Raw genomic sequence first — 18,541 nt, forward strand, 5'->3', positions numbered from 1 at the left:
AGATCTGGTGGGTTCGTTTGGTCCGGGCTACAGGGCCTGGGGTATGGAGGAGCGGTGCTGCGTTGGCGGTGTTGCGGGAGTCCTGGGGGAGGTAAAGCGGGGTCGGGCTGGGCTTGGGGTGGTACAGTACGGGAGTAGGGCAGGGGGGGCAGGGGCGTGGCCGGAGCCCTGGGGCGGACCGGCGCCGCCGGGGGCGGGGCTGGTCGGGGGCGTGGCCGCGGCCTGTCCCCGCCCCCGCTCCGTGATGGACGGGCCGGCGGGCGGGGCGGCGGCTCCTCCCCGCGCGCGGAGCGGCCCCGGCGGTGCCTAGGATCGGGCTGCGCGGTGACGCTCAGAGCCGCGCGGGGCCGGCGCGGGCGGCGGCGGGATGAACAGCATCAAGAACGTGCCGGCGCGGGTGCTGAGCCGCCGGCCGGGCCACAGCCTCGAGGCCGAGCGCGAGCAGTTCGACAAGACCCAGGCGAGCGCGGGCTGCGGGCGGCGGGCGGGCGCGGAGTCGGCGGGCGCCGCAGGGTCCCTGGCGTGCGGCCCAGGGCCGGGGCGGCGGCGGGCGGTGGCGAGCGGCGGACCGGGGGGTTGCCCGGCCTGTGCGCGCCGCGCCCCGCGGCCCGAGCGCCGGCGCAGGTGAACCGGAAGCCGCGCCGCGCGCGCCGCCTCAGGAAGCCGGGGCTGGGATGGAACCGTGGGGAGGCGGCGGGGCACAGCCGGAACCGGGAAGGCCCGGAGCTCGGTGCCCCCCGAGCCGAGGGGACCGGGAACGAGGTGCGCCGGAGAGTGCCGAAGGGACCGAGAGCGGAGCGGCGGATCCAGATGCGCCCGGGCCCAGGTGCGTCTGGGGCCCAGGTGCGCCGGGCCTACGTCCGGGACCGGATTCCGGGCCAGGCCCTGGGCCGCTCGGGGGTCTCTGCCACCCCGCCCCCCCAACCAGATGCCCCCGGAAGATGCCCGGGGAAGACGAGCGTTTCCTTCGAGGAAACCCCTCGCTTCCTCCCCCTGTGAGCTGTCCACAATGTCTCATTATCTGCTGGGAGAAAAGTTTCACGTATGTCGCCAGACTTGTTTGCCCGCGCGGGGGCCTCGTCTAAACCGGCTGCCACCCCCTCGTTAAACCGGCGCCCGACAGACGAGACTTCCCGGGCTCCTTCCTGCACCCACGCGCCGGCGCCGCTCCCGGAGCCCGCGCGTCCCGAAAGGAAAGGGGGCTCGGAACATTGACGGCGAGGCGCGGGAGTGCGTGCGGTGCGCCCGGCGCCGGGGACCCGCGCGGAGCCCGGCCGCCGCCTCGGCCCTCCTCCGCCCCATCTGACCGGCCGAGGCGTTCTGTTCTCCTGGCCTGGGGAGGGGCCGCGCGGCGGGGAAGGGGGTGGTTTATTTGCCAACCCCAGTCAACCCGGACAGAAATGGCTTCTGGTTTTTGACTTTCCAAAAAGTCAAGTCTCACTTCTGCCCGCGGCTGGCTGGTGATGTTTGCGTTTGTGGCTGCGGGGCCAGGTCCTTCCTTCCGCACTCGTGCGGTTCGTCCTCGCAAGTTAGCACCGGTCGCCCGCCGCGGCCTTCATTTTGAAATTGCACCGGGAGACCTTGTCACCTTGGCGCTTGTGACTAACAACAAACACTGGAACCCCCGGCTCCCCGCTTGTGTGCCAAGCGCAGGAACCAACCTGGCCGCACATGACGGATTGATCCTTGTAATTGCCTTCATCTGGTTCAGCCTGGTTAGCCCGTCATAAAAACAAGGGTAGCATTTAATTTAAAGTAGTTAATGTACACACTTAGTTGCTCCAGGAACCTGCAGACGGCAGGGAGAGACATTCAGTGGGTGACTGGGGTGTTGTCACGAACTTTGTTCATTCACTGATTTTTATTTATTTATTTATTTATTTTAGATTTTGGTTTGTATGTTTTGCCAGTGGAGATAAAGAGCTCTCTCTGCTGCACGGTGGAGCTGGGAGTTAAAGGGCCATGGTCATTGATCTGACTTGAAGGATTCTGAGTCAAGGGCAACCTTCCCTACTGTCAGGAGAGAGTCTCTGACATAGGACCATGCCATGCGTTTTAGTGTTTTAGTCATTGTTTGTAAGCAAGAAAGTGGGTTGTTTTGCCCAGTGCTCGGCATAGTAGAGCACACCTAAAACCCTAGCTACTCAGGAGGCTGAGATCATGGTTCAAAGCCAGCACAGGCAGGAAAGTCCATGAGACTTCTATCTCCAATTAAAGCACCAGAAAACCGGAAATGGGGCTGTGGCTCAAGTGATAGCATGCTAGCTTTGAGCTGAAGAGCTCAGGGACAGCACCCAGGCCCAGAGTTGAAGCCCTACACGACTGACCAGGAAAAAAAAAAAGTGGGTTGTTTTGTTTTGTGTTTGTCATTGGGATTTTAAAAGGGACTAAAAGGATCACTTTCATAGGACTCTCCCACCTCAACCCCTACCCCCCTTTTTTAGCCCCAAATGGAGTCTGGGTCCAGTGTCTGGGTTTGCTAGTCTTCTTATGACTTATTGAAGTATGTAAGAATGAGGTTTTGTAAGTGGTTAATATTTAATTAGATCATTCCCAGAAATATCTAGTTGCAGCCAGGCCCCTCAGTAGAACAGGCCTGGAGAACCCAGCTGCTACTTCACAGAGTCCTTTTGGGACAGAAAATAGCACAGCCCATCCCTTTGGAGCACACTGCCTGGCCGACATTGAGCTCAGCTGGGCTGACCAGAACTCAGATCCTCAGCAGCCTGGACTCCTGCATCAGGAGGGAGAGATCAGACCCTTCCTCCTTGCTTTCTGCCAGGACACACCCTGTTTTGCATCTCTAGGGGATGAGAGATGGCAGGTGCCCTTTCTTCTGGCAGCGGCTGAGTGCGTGAGCCCAGCAGAGCAGCCCAAAAGCTAGGCTGTTCTTTCTATGACTTCAGACCCTGTGGTGATAAAGAGACTTGATCACCTTTTCAAAGCAGAGGAATCCTACCCTCCCCCTCTCTCCCTCTTTTTCCCCTTTCCTTCTTTCCCTACCTCCTTCCTTCCCTTCCCTACACCCCAGGGTTGCCTTTATCATTATACAAAAATGGTGTGGCTTTATGGGAGGAACTTCTACACAGATCTTGAATTCCCGGGCAGGTTGCTTAATTCCTGATTCTTCTGTTTCCTCTTCTGTAAGAAATAAGGATAGTTATATTCTGCTTTAAGATATATGACATTGTGCAGCAGGTTGAGTAATGGCCCTGCAAGAATGTCCACACTCTTAATTCCCGGAACCAATGGTACATTACTTGACACAGATGGAATGAAGTTGCTCATCAGCGGATCTTGGACTTGGGGGTTAGCCTGGGATGGGTGTCAGGTGGGCCAATGTAATAATAAAGTCTTTTTTTTTTTTTTTTTGCCAGTCCTGAGGCTTGGACTCAGGGCCTGAGCACTGTCCCTGGCTTCTTTTTGCTCAAGGCTAATACTCTACCTCTTGAGCCACAGCACCACTTCCAGCTTTTTCTGCTTATGTGGTGCTGAGGAATCAGACCCAGGGCTTCGTTCATGCTAGGCAAGCAGTCTACTGATAAGCCACATTCCAAACCCCCACCAAGTCTTTTTATCCTGTTTATTTTTGTTAATTTTTATTTTAAGTAGTTGTACAAAGAGGTTTCAATTCCACAAGTTGGATTGAGTTCAATGCGTCTTGATCTTTAAATGGAGAGAAGCAGGAGAAAAGGGCAGGTGTAAGGCAGTTCGCTGGCCATTGGGAGGCTGGGAAGGTGGAGAAAGAAGCCAGCAGCTCAGACTATGTTGTCCTCTAGAACCTGAGGAAAGAAATGGCACCTGCAAGGCCCAGTTCCAGGCTTTGTACCTCCAGAACTGTCGGAAGATAAATTTGTATTGTTTTGTTTTTGTGGGTTTTTATATACTTTTTAAAATTGTTATTGTAAAGGTGATATACAAAGGGGTTACAGTTACATAAGTCGAGTGTAATGAGTACATTTCTTTTTGTCTTTTTTTTATTTTGGTACTAGGGATCGAACCCAGGACATTGCACTTGCTAGGCAAGTGCTATGCAACTGAGCTACATCCCAGCATGAGCACATTTCTTTTTTTTTTTTTTTTTGGCCAGTCCTGGGGCTTGGACTCAGGGCCTGAGCACTGTCCCTGGCTTCTTTTTGCTCAAGGCTAGCACTCTGCCACTTGAGCCACAGCGCCACTTCTGGCCATTTTCTGTGTATGTGGTGCTGGGGAATCGAACCCAGGGCCTCATGTATATGAGGTAGGCACTCTTGCCACTAGGCCGTATCCCCAGCCCATGAGCTCACTTCTTTTGTTCACTTTCTCCCAGTTTTTCCATCCCGACATCCCTCTTGCTTTACGTTTTTTTTTTCTTCTTTTCTTTTAAAATTTATTCTAAAAGTACCCTTAAATGATTATACAAAGGGGTTTCAGTTCCACATGTCAGTCTATGAATTGTGTGTGTCTCGATCAGTGTCATGCTTCCATCCCCTCATCTGCCCCAGCCCACCTGGCCCCTCACACTGACCTGCTCTTTCTTCAAAGTTTTCACATTCAAATAATCTTAGGCTTGCAAAAAAAAAAAAAATGCTAGCAACTGGCAGATTGCTGCAAATAACACAAATTCTTCCTACAGACTCTTGACCCAGCCTTCCCATTAACTCCCATTAACATTAATTGTTATACAGTACTGAAAGCTAGAGATTAGCATGGATACCCTCGACTATGAACAAATTTTGTTCAAATTGTATCAATTATCCTTTCACACTCTTTCCTAAAGTCCCTGAAAATGTGAAATGTGACACTCTGCTAGTACAGGCTGGGCCTGTATTGAATTGGAAATATATGTATGTATATTATATACATGTATATATTATATACATACGTATATGCATGTGTGTGTATATATATTATTTGGAAGTAGAGTCCTACTATGTAGGTTCATACTCACCAGGTAGCCCACGCTGGCCTCAAATTTAGGCCCCTCCTGCCTCTGCCTCTCATGTATCAGGATTATGAGGATGACAGGAGTGTGCCATGATGTCTGGCTATATTCTTTTTTTTTTATTGTCAAGATGATGTACAGAGGGGTTACAGTTACATATTTAAGATAGTGAATACTTTTTTTTGTCATACTTGTTACCCCAAACATTATATATGTATGTATATGTGCGTATATGTATACATATGTGTACATATATACTGCCTTTTCTCTTTTGGTACTGGGGATCAAACCCAGGACGTTGCACTTGTTAGATAAGTGCTTTGCCATTGATCTGCATCCCAGCCCTGCTTTAAGTTTTAAGATAGTTTGTTACAGCAGCTGTGGACAACTGGTCTGAACTGAATGTAAAATGTGTAGCTCAGTGCCTAGAATATGGTAGCGTTTCAGAAATCGTTGGGCAGCTATTCTCCCGGTCTCCTCTCCACAAAGGTCCAGAATCTGAGGCTTGATCCCAGACATCCAGTGGAAAGGAAAGCCATCCTTGAAGCACATGGTGCCAAGAACCCTGTGGGCGTGCCTCCCTGGGCCACAGTTTGCCACCCACGATAAAAGGATAGAGGGAGAGGCTTCCTCTGGGGTCTGAAAGCCAGCGCAGGGCTGGGCCAGCCCTGGTGAGCCCGGAAGAAGGGGAAGGATAATCGTGTTCAGAGTCTAGTTTTCCTGGTCAGCCACGCATCTCCCAGGCAGCCTCCTGAGGGAAAGAAATCTTGTAGAGATTACCATTTGGGGGTTGGGAATATAGTCTAGTGGTGGAGTACTTGCCTTGTATACATGAAGCCCTGGGTTCGATTCCACAGCACCACATATATAGGAAAAGCCAGAAGTGGCGCTGTGGCTCAAGTGGTAGAGTGCTAGCTTTGAGCAAAAAGAAGCCAGGGACAGTGCTCAGGCCCTGAGTTCAAGCCCCAGGACTGGCAAGAAAAGAAAACAAAACAAAGAGATTACTATTTGTCCATGAGTCCCCACTTCTGGCCCCAGCCAGAAGAGGAGCTGCAGGTACAATTTTAGGTCTCTTGGCCTCTAGGAAAAGTGAATGGAGCTGGGTGAAGTTTCTTTTACTTGTACATTGTGACCCTTTTGGCACTTAAGCCATGTAAAAGTTATGAATATTTTATATCTTCCTTGTCTACAAGTTTATGAAATGACTGTCAGTTGCACACGCTGTGGTGGCTTCTGGAAAATACCTGTGATAGAAGCTCTGGGGGAGTTTTTATTTTCTTTTCTTTTGGCCAGTCCTGGGGCTTGGACTCAGGGCCTGAGCACTGTCCCTGGCTTCTTTTTGCTCAAGGCTACCACTCTGCCACTTGAACCACAGCGCCACTTCTGGCCATTTTCTATATATGTGGTGCTGGAGAATCAAACCCAGGGCTTCATGTATATGAGGCGAGCACTTTTGCCACTAGGCCATATTCCCAGCCCCTCTGGGGAGCTTTTAAATGTCACTGTTTAGGCATCTGCTGTGGAAGCCACTTGGTTAGGACCAGAGCTCCTGGCACTGGTCTAGTTTCGAACTTTTCCAAGTAGGATGTCTCATAGACATTACTAACTACAGAACCACAGGACTGGAGTTTTGGAATTTACTCTGAGTTTCTGCTTTTGAAAGTGCCAAACCTTTGTACTGCCCTATTTGCTCACATTGGTCCCTCTGCCCAGTCTGCCCAATTCCACCGCTGTTGAGGTGGGCAGATTTGAGCATGATCAGACAACGGGCAAGGACAGGCTGGGGTGTGTGGTTCAGTGATAGAGCTCTTACCTGACAGGTGAAAGCCCTCAAGCTTGATGCCTAGCATGATAGGCATGACAGTAATGAAAAGCATCCTCCAGCCAGGCACTGTGGCTCACACCTGTCATCCTAGCTGCTCAGGAGGCTGAGATCTGAGGATTGCAGTTCAAAGTCAGCTCAGGCAGAAAATTCCCCTAGACTCCATCTGCAGTTAACTAGCAAAGGGCCAGACTATAGGTGCGCTCAAGTGGTAACTCACCAGCCTGGAACCCAGTGAAAGAGGCTCTGAGTCAAAGCTCCAGTAGCAGTGTGTGCATACACATGTGCATGCACACAAACACCCCTACACAGAGGTTCATAGTTTGGGGACAACTCTGATCCACATGGTGGGTAGCTGGAGCCCCCCAACTTCCTTTAGTAGGACTGCTGTTGTGGGGCCCATGAAGGCCCTGAGGGCTGGAGCCTGTCTGTGTTGGCCTGGCCTACAGTTTTGGAGTGGCTCTGGAGGGCACATCAGCCTCTCCTCCCCCGGCTCAGCCATGGCAGGTGCAGCCTGACAAAGGTTGGAAGGCCTCCAGGTGACCTTGTCCAAGGGACATGAGGGGGGTAGGGCATGTGGAGGCAGCCTGGGACATCCTGCAGAATTGCCCCTCTTGAGTGGGGAGGAGAGTGCCGATGAAGTATCCACTGACCCAGCAGGCTACTCGATGCCAGCAGTGGGTCCCCGCAGCTCTGAGTGGAAACCCCAGTCCAGGGCCTGCTTGGCTGGGGACAGGGAAACCCAGCCGGCTAACCTGAGACGCCCCGCCAGCCTGTGTGGAGCCGCTCTTGCCAGCTGTGCTGTGCTGTGCTGTGCTGGTGGGTCTGGCCATTTTCTGCCTTGAACTTCACCTTGTTTGTGACACTGTCTGCCCTTCTCTGCCTAAGCCTGTGCTTCCCAATGGCCCAATGGCACTGCACTGTGTCCTGCCTCCCGGCACATGGCAGCCACCTTGCAGGACAGGAAGATGTGGGTGGATGTGGTCCTCAGCTTGTCCACATGCTCCCGAGACCCTCAGGTGGGGCTGGCGTGCCTTGTCCAGGGTGGGCCTCCTCAGAGGCCAGTGCCATCATGCCCTTGTCCCGGACTGGGAAGTTCCCAACTCCACACAGGGGTGAGTGTGTGGGTGGAGAAGACAGTTCAGGCTGGACTGTTTTGCTCTGGCTAAAATAAACACAAGCCTGAACTACAGTAGGCTCATCTGCCTGGGAGTAACTCGGTCCCCTGGCTGCGGGACTGGCAGGTCTGTGATGATGAAACTGCCTGGCTGGCTCCCTGTCCCTTCTGAGCCAGCACATGTGACTCAGGGCCACGTCTTCCTTGTTTCACATCCTGCCCTTCCAGGTTATGGGTGGGGCTGTGGATCTGTCAGCAGCCTCCCTGGGACAGGTTCTCCCACGAGCTTCCATGGGCAGCACTGGCATTTCCTGAACAGTGGAGTGATCGCCAGGTTCAGACTGACAGGGTGGGGACTGGCATGAAGAGAGATGCGGTCCAGTGGGCCGGGACCCTCGCTGCCCTGATTTCCTGTCTGTTGTCAGGATCCGGCTGTGGGCCCCTTCCTGCTTTGCATGCGGCCCCAGCCTAGCCGCTCACTACAGAAATCCTGTGTTTGCCTTCATCAATGGCCTTTGAGGCGGCAGGAGTGTTTGAATGAGAGTGCTCTGTCTTCAAGCAAGTCTTTGGAAATACAGGGCAAAATAACCCTCACTCTGCCAATCCCCAATGTCCTGGCTCCTTGAAGAACGATTCTGCCCCTGCCAAGTGCCGCTCTGTGGCCTTGCAATGACAGAACAAGGAGGCTTAAGTTGATTCACTTCAGGGTGACTTTAAAAATAGAAGTTATTTTATAGTCACTTAACTGTTCAACTCTAGTGGTTAAATTATTAGCTGGAGAAAGAGACACTGCCTTGAAGTTACCCAGTGCCTGTGTTTGAAAGAGCTTTTGTGCATTCAAGTGTTCCTTCTTGCATTTGTCCAGTAAAGATTTATCGACAGCCTAGGCATTGGTGTGGGCCATGAAGAGGAAGATGAGCAGTCTTCCCTGGGTTCAGTCTCTGCAGGGGTTAGTTCCAGACTCCCTGAAGATGCCAAAATCCACACATACTCAAGTCCCCATAGAAAATGATGTGGTATTGCATAGAACCTACGCACACCCTCAAGCTACCTGCTTATTTCATATTCTTACACTTATGGACATGGAGGACTGCCTGTTTGTTCAAGGCAGTGGAGGTGGGGACAGGATAGCTGAAATTAAACAGGAACCAGGATCAGTGACTCACGCCTGTAATCCTAACTTATTTGGGAGGCTGAGATCTAAGGCTTGTAGTTCATAGCCAGCCTAGGCAGACAGATCCTCAAGACTCTTTATCTCCAGTTTACCAGCAAAATGTGGATAGTGAGGGCATAGCTCAAGTGGTGGAGTGCCCTGAGTTCACACTGCAGTACTGGCACCAAAATAAAGGGCAGGGGAGAGGAGAGGAAGGAAGAGATTAAGCAGAAGCTGCCTCACTGCCAGAGCCAGCCGGCAGCGAAAAGGGAATCCTGAATGGGGGTGGGGGTGGGGGTGGGAGCGAGGATTAAAGTAAAGGAAAAATACAAGACAAGAGAAAAAAGACAAGAGTCGAAGTATGGGGTTCGGGAGGTCTGCAATTTAAGATTGTAACTCAAGACTGCAGCCAGGTTTATTCTTAACTTCCAGGTTGTATGCAGTTTGAAAACCAGGAAATAGCATAGGCTTAAAATTCCAGAACACAAAAAAGCTTGGAGTTAGCAATACCCGACATAGCTAAGACAGGATGAGGTTGGTTAACATAAGAATTGACCCCAGAGCAATACCTGATGGTAGCTAGACAGGATGAGGTTGGTTAACATAAAGAATGGACTAATGGGGCTGGGAATATGGCCTAGTGGCAAGAGTGCTTGCCTCCTACACATGAAGCTCTTGGTTCGATTCCTCAGCACCACATATATGGAAAATGGCAAGAAGGGAAGCTGTGGCTCAGGTGGCAGAGTGCTAGCCTTGAGCAGGAAGAAGCCAGGGATGGTGCTCAGGCCCTGAGTCCAAGGCCCAGGACTGGCCAAAAAAAAAAAAAAAAAAGAATGGACTCATGGCAGACATAGTAAAGCATTTCCGATTTTCCATTAAGCCATGTCCTTGCACGTCCTTGAAAACACAGCCAGAGGTCAGGAAGAATTTAGCTGCAAGTTTGGCTCCCGACACCTCACTGTGTGAGGTGGGCACCCTGGCGGAGCAGCTGGGGGAGACCCTTCTGTAGAGCTGGGTCTCTGGGTTTTGTCATTTTTGCAGGACTGGGGGTGGAGCTAGGGCCTGATGTATTCTGAATTCTGGGCTCGTGTTCCACAACCGGGCTGCACCCAGCCCAGGCTGGGAGACACCTGGGTTTTCTCATCCTTCTTCACAGTGGGGAAGCTCAAGGACTACCCTGACTGGGTGACAGAAGCCATCCTGAGGGCATCCAAGCAGGGGAGGCCCAAAAGAGTGGGGGTGATGGGTCTGCTGGCTCCACCCGCCTCCCTGTCCGTACCCCATGTTACTAGTGGCTCAAACCGGAGTCTGCTTCCTCCTTCCTGTGCCTCCTAAACTGGGTCCCCTTGCGAGGCAGTGCCTGTGCACTTGCACATGCATTGACCATCTTTGTCCACACAATGGGAATGGGGTCCACATCCTCACCATAGGCCCAGGTGCCTGAGAGGACAGGGTCCGCTGGAGGCCACAGTGCGCATCACAGTCCTGGCAATGCCGGGGGCTCCAAGTGTCGGGTGCGGCTTACCCTTCCTCGAGCTTCCTCCTCACCTTCTGTGGCCTGCCCTAGGTGGCGGAGAAGAGGTTGCATTGGGGGGCTGTGCCTTGGGAGAGAGCAGGGGGAGGACCCCATGCCCCCTCTGTGGCCCCCTTTCTCAGGACCCCCAACTTCCTCTGAGGTGTCAGAGCTGCCTCAGTACCCTCACTTTTGCACCTGCTCTGCAGAGCTGTCCCCTGGCCCTGCCTTTCTGCTTTGTGCAGAAGTGGGGTGCTACTCTATAAGCACGTTCCCGTGCCATACCCTGCCATGAGGATCCCCAAGGACATCTCTCCCACTGCCCTGGCCACTCAAGAGTTCCTGGGTCTGCATCCCTGAGTTAGGAGTTGGGGTGCTGATAAGCAGAGCAGGGGACCCCCAACAGTTGCCACTGTCCTAATGGCCCTTCCCCAGCTCTGAGTTTTCTATTCCTAGCTCCAGGCTGTGATCTGTATTTCCCTGGGGGTCACCTAACGTGTCTGCCAGCCACAAGGGGCCGTGGCCAGGTGAGGGGAGGACCTTCACAAGCCAGGCCAGGGGCAGACCTGAGGAGGGCATACTGAGAGCCCAGGGACCCAGAACCTGGTGTCGCTCAAATCAGACCTCTAGGACTTCACCCCAGAGCAGGCAAGGCACCACCCCTGAGATGCCCCGTGGCCCCACTTGAGTGACCTGGCCGCTTCCCGCCAGGGGAGGGGGCATGGGGCCAGAGCTGCTGCTGCCCATCCAGGGCCACAGACCCCTACTGTGCAAGCACTGGGCCTCCTTGTGCTGTGCCCAGCGGCTCCACACATCTGCCCTCCTGACACAACAGGCCTGTGTTCCCGGGGACCAGCTAGTGCCCACTGTGAGGGCTGGCGACATGTCCTGCCTGTGGCCAGCATGGTGGGGATGGGCAGCCGGGGCCCGTTGAAGACAGACCCTGGCTGTGCCTGCACGGACTGGCCTGCTTTTGCAGGTCTCCTGTGTGCCAGGCGTGTGGCGGGCGAGGGGCAGCAGCGTCCACTCGGGCAGGACGGCTGTCTGCATGACACTGACATTGTACATGGAGAATCACACATCAGATCTAAACAGGGCAGAGGGAGCCTCGGCTCTGGGGCCCAGGCCAGGCATGAGGGGCTGCAGTGGCATCCAGAGCGCTAGGAAAGCAGATAGGGTTGGCTTGGCCCCCACCTTCTGGGTGTGTCCACCGTGTGGCAGGAGGAGAGGCAGGGCACCATCAAGGCCCCTCCCTTCTCCTCCTGGGCCTGTGTAGGCAGCTGCACCCTTCCCCTGGGAGCCTTCCTGACCAGGTGGCAGCTGTCACTGCAGCCGGCTCAGGTGTCAGGACAGCTGGGGTTACGTACTCCAGAGACAGGATCCTCCAGCCTTATGAGCTTGCCTGGCTGCTGGGGGCAGCACAGGCCACCCCTGCCTGGCCCTGGGCCCTCATCACTAAGGACATGGGACATGGAGGCAGCAGACCTGGCTCTGCTCTTACTAGGACAGACACCATTATAACCACCATTATAACCAACCCAAGTGGCCTTCGGGAGGGTGTGGCTGAACCGGCACCTCTCCTGGCCACAACAGCAGGCAGATTGTCCCTCAGTGGGGACAGTGTCACCCCAGGACTCATTAGTATCTCACGGCTTCCACATGGCTGTGGGTGCAGGGGTGGAGGCCGTGGGGCACAGGCTCAGCACGCAGGAGCGAGCAGGTGGAGGCAGCCTCTGTAGGGCCGGCCCGGGCTTGGTGCATAAGGGAAGCCAGCACCTGTTTCCCCCTAGAACAGCAGGGGGCAGGCTCCCCACTTCCCAGTAAGCTGCCACAATGGGCCCTTGTATGAAAGGGGTCAGCGCTTCTCACTGGATTGGGGACAGCTCAGAAATTGCCGGTCTCCAGTACTGGCAGCACTTAGACCTGTGTGTCTAACCTGAAAGAGCCGCTTGGCCCTGCCCTATGTGCTCCTCTCAGCTGAGACCCTGCTGAGAGGGTGCCTGCTGTCCACAGCAGAACTGACTAGGCACATGGGATCTCAGATGCTACTGCCCAGATGCTGGAGCCGGGAGAGCATGGTGGCCGTGGGAGGAATGGAGAAAGAATGTGCCATGGTCACTCAGGCCCAGCTGCTCAGCCTGGACTGGCCTGTGGTACAGGTTCCCGGGTGACCCGCCTGGTGTGGTTCCTCAGCCCGCCGGGGAAGCCAGTGCCCCCTGTGTGTCAGCCTGCCCTGTCCTCCCGCCCACAGCAGAGCCGCTGGCACAGTGGGCTGGTGACAGTCCAGTGCATGCTGGCCAGGGTGGGTGGGGCCTGGGAACCTGGGCTGGCTTTGGTCGAGTGTGTAGCTGCCTTCTGTCAGGTCCCCGGGTAATGATGGCTGGGTACTGGGCAGGCTCTCTTACTGTGGGTTCACAGGGGCTGTCCTAGCTAGTGGGGAGCAGGGTCAGGACACACCCAGCAGAGCAAGGCTGGCCACATGGCAGGCAGGACACAGGGCCTGGTTTCTGGGGGCTGCTGGCCGCCCAGTAGAGGCAGGACTCTGACCCTGCTTCTTCGTCCCCACAGGCTATCAGCATCAGCAAAGCCATCAACAGCCAGGAGGTCCCCGTGAAGGAGAAGCATGCCCGCCGTATCCTTGTGACCCCCAGGAGATGGGGGTGGGATGGGGGGGTGGTTAAGGGAGTAGCAGCATCAGAACATAACCTCACCCTTTGCCTTGCCCTAGCCCCAGTCCCCTGGGGTGGAGGGGAGGATGGGCCCAAGCAAGAGGCCATGGTCCTGCACCCAGGATTTAGCTGTTTCCCAGTACCTGACCTCCCTCAACTTCTGTCTCTGTATCTTGCCCTTGCCCTTAACCCTGGAAGGCATCATCCTGGGCACTCACCATGAGAGGGGGGCCTTCACCTTCTGGTCCTACGCCATCGGCCTGCCGCTGCCCAGCAGCTCCATCCTTAGCTGGAAGTTCTGCCACGTCCTCCACAAGGTCCTCCGAGATGGGCACCCCAATGTGAGTAGCCATTGCCATCCCCAGTCTTGGGGCAGCAGACTGACCCCACCCTGGGCCTCACTGCTGCTATGGTGCCTATGGGAGGTGGAAGAGTGGTCTGTACAGCTCTGTCCTTGTCAGTCCTGAGCTGTGGGCCAGGGCTGGAGGCAGTTCTCAGGAGCTCCCCTCCCCCTGCTGCTGTGAACGGGGGTGGGGGCAGTTCTCAGGGGCCCCCCTCCCCCACTGCTGTGGATGGGGGGGAGGTGGGGGACAGTTCTCAGGACCCCCCTCCCCCCACACTGCAGGTGCTGCATGACTGTCAGCGATATCGGAGCAATGTCCGGGAGATTGGTGACCTGTGGGTAGGTGTGAAAAGCAGCAGGCAGCCTCCAGGGTCCGGGCGAGGCCCTGCCTGGTGATCAGAGCCCGTGTGAGCAAATAGGGCTGAGTGGAGGGCAGAGTCTGGGCATGCTGGTCCCCTGCTTGAGGTCTCTTTGGAGTGCTGTATCTGTGCTGCAGTGGGAGAAGCAGACTCCCTAGTCTGAGGGCCCTGGGGAGCCCGAGTCTGAGTCCACTCCAAGATCCTCTGGAGTCGGGGGCGTGGGGTGAAAAAAGGGCCTTGGGCCTACTTCTCTGAGGGCTGCTGATGTACTTAGCCAGGGTGGAGCCCCTGGAGCAGACCAGAGGGAGGCCAAGGGCCCTACCACCGCCTTCCTCACTGTCCCTGGGAGGGAGGGAGGTGCCTGATGCAGCCACAGCATGGCTAGCATGGCTGCTGGCCAGGGTGTCTACAGGAGTGGCTGGGGGGGAACCAGCGCCTTGGGGTGTCTCCCCATCCACCCCCAGTGGGTTTGTAAGCCAGACTGTCCTGTTGTCCTGGGCAGAGCTCCCTTCTCACCAGAATTTCTCTGGCAAGAACAGCCAGGAGCACAGTTTGGGGGAGGGGGCAGCAGACCTGGGGTTGAGGCTCAAGTGTAACAGCCCTTGCCTGGCATGCATAAGGCCCAGGGTTCAGTTCCTGGCACTGCCAAAAAAGGAGAGACTAGGGGAGGCCAGCAGGAAATGTTTGTTTATTGAGTAAAATGGCTAGTGGAGGAGCCTGGCACTCGCTTCTTGCTCCCTTCCGCCCCGCGTCTCTGTCCTACTCAGTGCTCACGCTCAGGTAGCCCTCACCTGCCTGTGCTCCCCATAGGGACACCTGCATGACCGCTATGGCCAGCTGGTGAACGTCTATACCAAGCTGCTGTTGACCAAAATCTCCTTCCACCTCAAGGTAGCTCCCTTCTCTCAGAGACACCATGTGGGTGGGGGGCGGGGGACTTGAGGGGAGGCCAGCATGACATGAGACCCAGATAACTTGTGGTTTCTGTGGGTGGGAGGTGGGTCACCTACTCTAGAGACTGTGTCCACTGCTCCTGATCCCTCAGCAGGCCCTCTGCCGCCTTGGCCAGGGAGCTGGGGCCTTGGAGGGCCTCCCTAGCAGCTCCCTCTGTTGAGAGCTAGGACAGGTCTGTCAGGTGCAGGGATGGGGCCTGCAGTGCGGTGGCCAGCGCAGCTGCAGCCCTGCTTTCTCTGTAGCACCCGCAGTTTCCTGCTGGTCTGGAGGTGACCGATGATGTGCTGGAGAAGGCGGCTGGGACTGACGTCAACAACATGTGCGTGCGGCCCTCATTCCTGCTCCTCCCCTCCCCACACCCCCTCAAGGGGCTGGGGTGTCAGGCGTGGCCATGGTCCCTGGAGAACAGCCCAGGGTGAAGGGCACAGTGCTGGGTGTAGGGCACTGGGGCAGGCATGCCCTGTGCTCACCCCTGCCCCTGCCCTTGTAGCTTCCAGCTCACCGTGGAGATGTTTGACTACATGGACTGCGAGCTGAAGCTCTCAGAATCAGGTGAGAGACACCCCTACACCCCCATGCCCCAGAGGCCCAGTGTCACTCCAGCTGGGGTCAGTTGGCCTCAGTGGCTAGGCCCGCTTTTGTTTTGGCACTAGGGATGGAAAACATGGGGTCTTGCATGCCAGGCAGGCCCTCTACACTGACACCTCCCTCTCCCCTATATTCTTTTCTTTTTTTTTTGTCAGTCTGGGCCTGGGCGCTGTCCCTGAGCTCTTCAGCTCAAGGTTAGTGCTCTACCACTTGAGCCATAGTACCACTTCTGGTTTTCTGGTGGTTAACTGGAGATAAGAGTCTTCCAGACTTGCCTGCCCGGGCTGGCTTTGAACCACAGTCCTCAGATCTCAGCCTCCTAAGTAGCTAGGATTACAGGTATGAGCCACTGTTGCCTCGCTAAATCCCCAGCATTCTTTTTTTTTCCAGTCCTGGGGCTTACACTCACGGCCTGGGCACTGTCCCTGGCTTCTTTTTGTTCAAGGCTAGCACTCTGCCACTTGAGCCACAGTGCCACTTCTGGCTTTTTCTGTGTATGTCATGCTGAGGAATCAAACCCAGGGCTTCATTCATGCTAGGCGAGCGCTCTACCGCTAAGCCACATTCCCAGCCTTCCCCAGTATTCTTAATGCAGCTGCCGCTAGGTGCCCACCCCTGCCAGGAGGAGGTGACAGTGCAGAGCCCTGTGGCACCTCTAGTGCCGGGCAGAGGCCTGCTTGCCTCCCAAGCCCTGTGTGTGTTCACCACAGCCTCGATGTCCACATGCCCTGAAGACATTTCTTTATTGTATCCATGAGGAGATGAGTATGAAGGGTCAAGCTAAGGGGACCTGGGCTTGGAGCATCTCTAGCTCCCAGGAGAGTGAGTCTGGGTGGCCTAAAAAGCCTGAGTCGCATCAGACTTCCTAGCCAGGAACTGGCAGCCATTGGACAGGAAGTCTGGGTGTAGCTCCAAAACAGCCATGGTGACTCAGTGCTCCCCAGAGCCGGCCACAGCAAATGCCTGTGTAAGGGCAACCAGGGAGGGCAGGGCACCGTGGGTCTGGATTCTGAGACTCAGCCCAACCAAGAAGAAGGCTCCGAAGGCCAAGAGGCCGTGCCCAGGCACGTCTTCCCATTGGGGAACGCGTGACCCAAGAGTGTGGCCCAGCAGCATGGCTGCATCCTGGAGACGAGCCATGGCTACGCCCCTGGCAGTACAGATCCCACGCAGTAGCCACCCCTGCCTTCCCACTCCAGGCTGCTCTTGGCTCCGAAGGCCTTGTGGGCAGGCAGTGGTCCCCACAAGGAAGTAGAAGCCTGCAGACCTCAGTCCTGGTGATAATGGTGTCTCTGGGACACAAAAATGGCACCACAGAGGCTGGGAATGTGCCTGAGCGGTAGAGTGCTTGCCTAGCATGCGTGAAGCCCTGGGTTTGATTCCTCGTGGCTCAAGTGGTAGAGTGCTAGCCTTGTGCAAAAGAAGCTCAGGGACAGCACCCAGGCCATGAGTTCAAGCCCCAGGACGGGCAAAAAATAAAATACCACAGTTGCGGCAGGTGCACAGCCTCCAGAGGCCCCAGCCACACAGTGGCAGTTTCAGGGGCAGAAAGACCCTAGCCTCCGGGAGAGCCGGCTGCTGGGCACCAGCTGCTTGTGGGGAGCAGAGGGGAGAGAGCACCACAATCAGGAAAGGCCTGGAGAACATAGTGCTGAGAATAGGCGCCTTGTGGACTGGTGTCCATTTGTGGGTTTGAAGCCCACAGCAGTGCTCTCAGCGTGCTCGCCACAAGGAACACGTCATAGAAAAGGCAAGGGTGGCCGTGGGCTTTCGCGTCCCTCTCCTCGCTCTGCCCTGTCACACCGACCTTTCCAAATCCCCACACCCCAGGCAAGGTCAGCCAGGCCTGGCCCCTCTCCCGCTCTGCTTGCTGCCTGCTCTGTCGTTCTCTGCTCCAGAGAAGGGCTGGCGGGGTGGAGGCAGGCCTGCATTTATCCCAGCAGCTGTGATACCAGGCCTGACTGTCAGGGCCCTTGGGCAAGTGAGGGTCACTGGGCTGAAACTTGAATGAGCCCTGTCCCCATGTCTAAGAGAAGGCATTCACACAAAGCCATCACCCTCTCAGTGCCGATAGCTGTCCTGGGCCACAGGAGTAAGACCAGAATAGAGGCCATGGCATGGACCTGTCGTCACTGCCCCTCTAGTGCTTCACCCTGGCCCTCCACGGTGGAGGCTTCTGGAAACCTCTGCTGAGCTGAGTTCCTTGTCCCTTGTTGTCCCCTGTGGCCTCTTGGCCCATCTGAGGGTGGACCCCATGGGGCTGGGAGCTTGGAATTGAGTCTCACTCACCTGGGGCTTTCGTGGTGTAGGCAGCACAGTGAAGGACACGTGCTCTTAGAGGCGCTGCCTCTCATGCTGCTCCGCCCACCTCTGTCCTGCAGTGTTCCGGCAGCTCAACACAGCCATCGCGGTGTCCCAGATGTCCTCAGGCCAGTGCCGCCTGGCCCCGCTCATCCAGGTCATCCAGGACTGCAGCCACCTCTACCACTACACCGTCAAGCTCATGTTCAAGCTGCACTCGTGTGAGTCCCGCCCGGCCTGCGCTGGGTCAGGGCAGCCTGCGCACCGGCCCGGTCTGTGTGGGAAACCCACACGGCTCGTGTAGAAGGAACAGTGGCTCAAGTGGTAGAGCACGCGGGTAGTGTGCCCCAGGCCCTGGTTTCAATCTCATACTGGCAGGAGGGAGGGGGTGCAAAAAGCCTCATTACCTGTTTTTTGGGTTTTTTTTTGCCAGTCCTGGGCCTTGGACTCAGGGCCTGAGCACTGTCCCTGGCTTCTTTTTGCTCAAGGCTAGCACTCTGCCACTTGAGCCATAGCGCCACTTCTGGCCGTTTTCTGTATATGTGGTGCTGGGGAATCGAACCCAGGGCTTCATGTATACAAGGCAAGCACTCTGCCACTAGGCCATATTCCCAGCCCTTCATTACATGTTTTTAGAAATTCATTTTTCCATAGCAGAAAAGAGAGAGAGTAGAATAGTTCCACAGTTTCACAGTGCTCTGGACACCCCCCTCTCGGCTCCCCACTGGAGCTCACAGCAGGGCTCTGCTGGGCCTGGAAGCAAGGAGGAAGGCTGGAAAGAGCCCAGTGACCATGTTC

At 55.7% G+C, this 18,541-nt stretch overlaps 1 protein-coding gene across 2 annotated transcripts in view; it reads left to right on the forward strand.

The window, feature by feature from the left end:
* Nucleotides 1-290: 290 nt before the first annotated feature.
* Nucleotides 291-18,541, forward strand: part of Hip1r (huntingtin interacting protein 1 related) — a 31,789-nt gene continuing 13,538 nt past the window's right edge. For both annotated transcript variants that reach the window (XR_007210475.1, XM_048343041.1), the window contains exons 1-8: nt 291-460; nt 13,098-13,161; nt 13,397-13,539; nt 13,824-13,880; nt 14,711-14,791; nt 15,097-15,173; nt 15,345-15,406; nt 17,824-17,964. Coding sequence is in view for 1 of the 2 variants with exons in the window: in XM_048343041.1 (XP_048198998.1) it covers nt 368-460; nt 13,098-13,161; nt 13,397-13,539; nt 13,824-13,880; nt 14,711-14,791; nt 15,097-15,173; nt 15,345-15,406; nt 17,824-17,964 (718 nt within the window). In the remaining variant the exon portion in view is untranslated. The remainder of the gene's footprint in view (nt 461-13,097; nt 13,162-13,396; nt 13,540-13,823; nt 13,881-14,710; nt 14,792-15,096; nt 15,174-15,344; nt 15,407-17,823; nt 17,965-18,541) is intronic.

This window comes from Perognathus longimembris, chromosome 3, assembly GCF_023159225.1.
Source record: "Perognathus longimembris pacificus isolate PPM17 chromosome 3, ASM2315922v1, whole genome shotgun sequence".
NCBI classification, from domain to species: domain Eukaryota; kingdom Metazoa; phylum Chordata; class Mammalia; order Rodentia; family Heteromyidae; genus Perognathus; species Perognathus longimembris.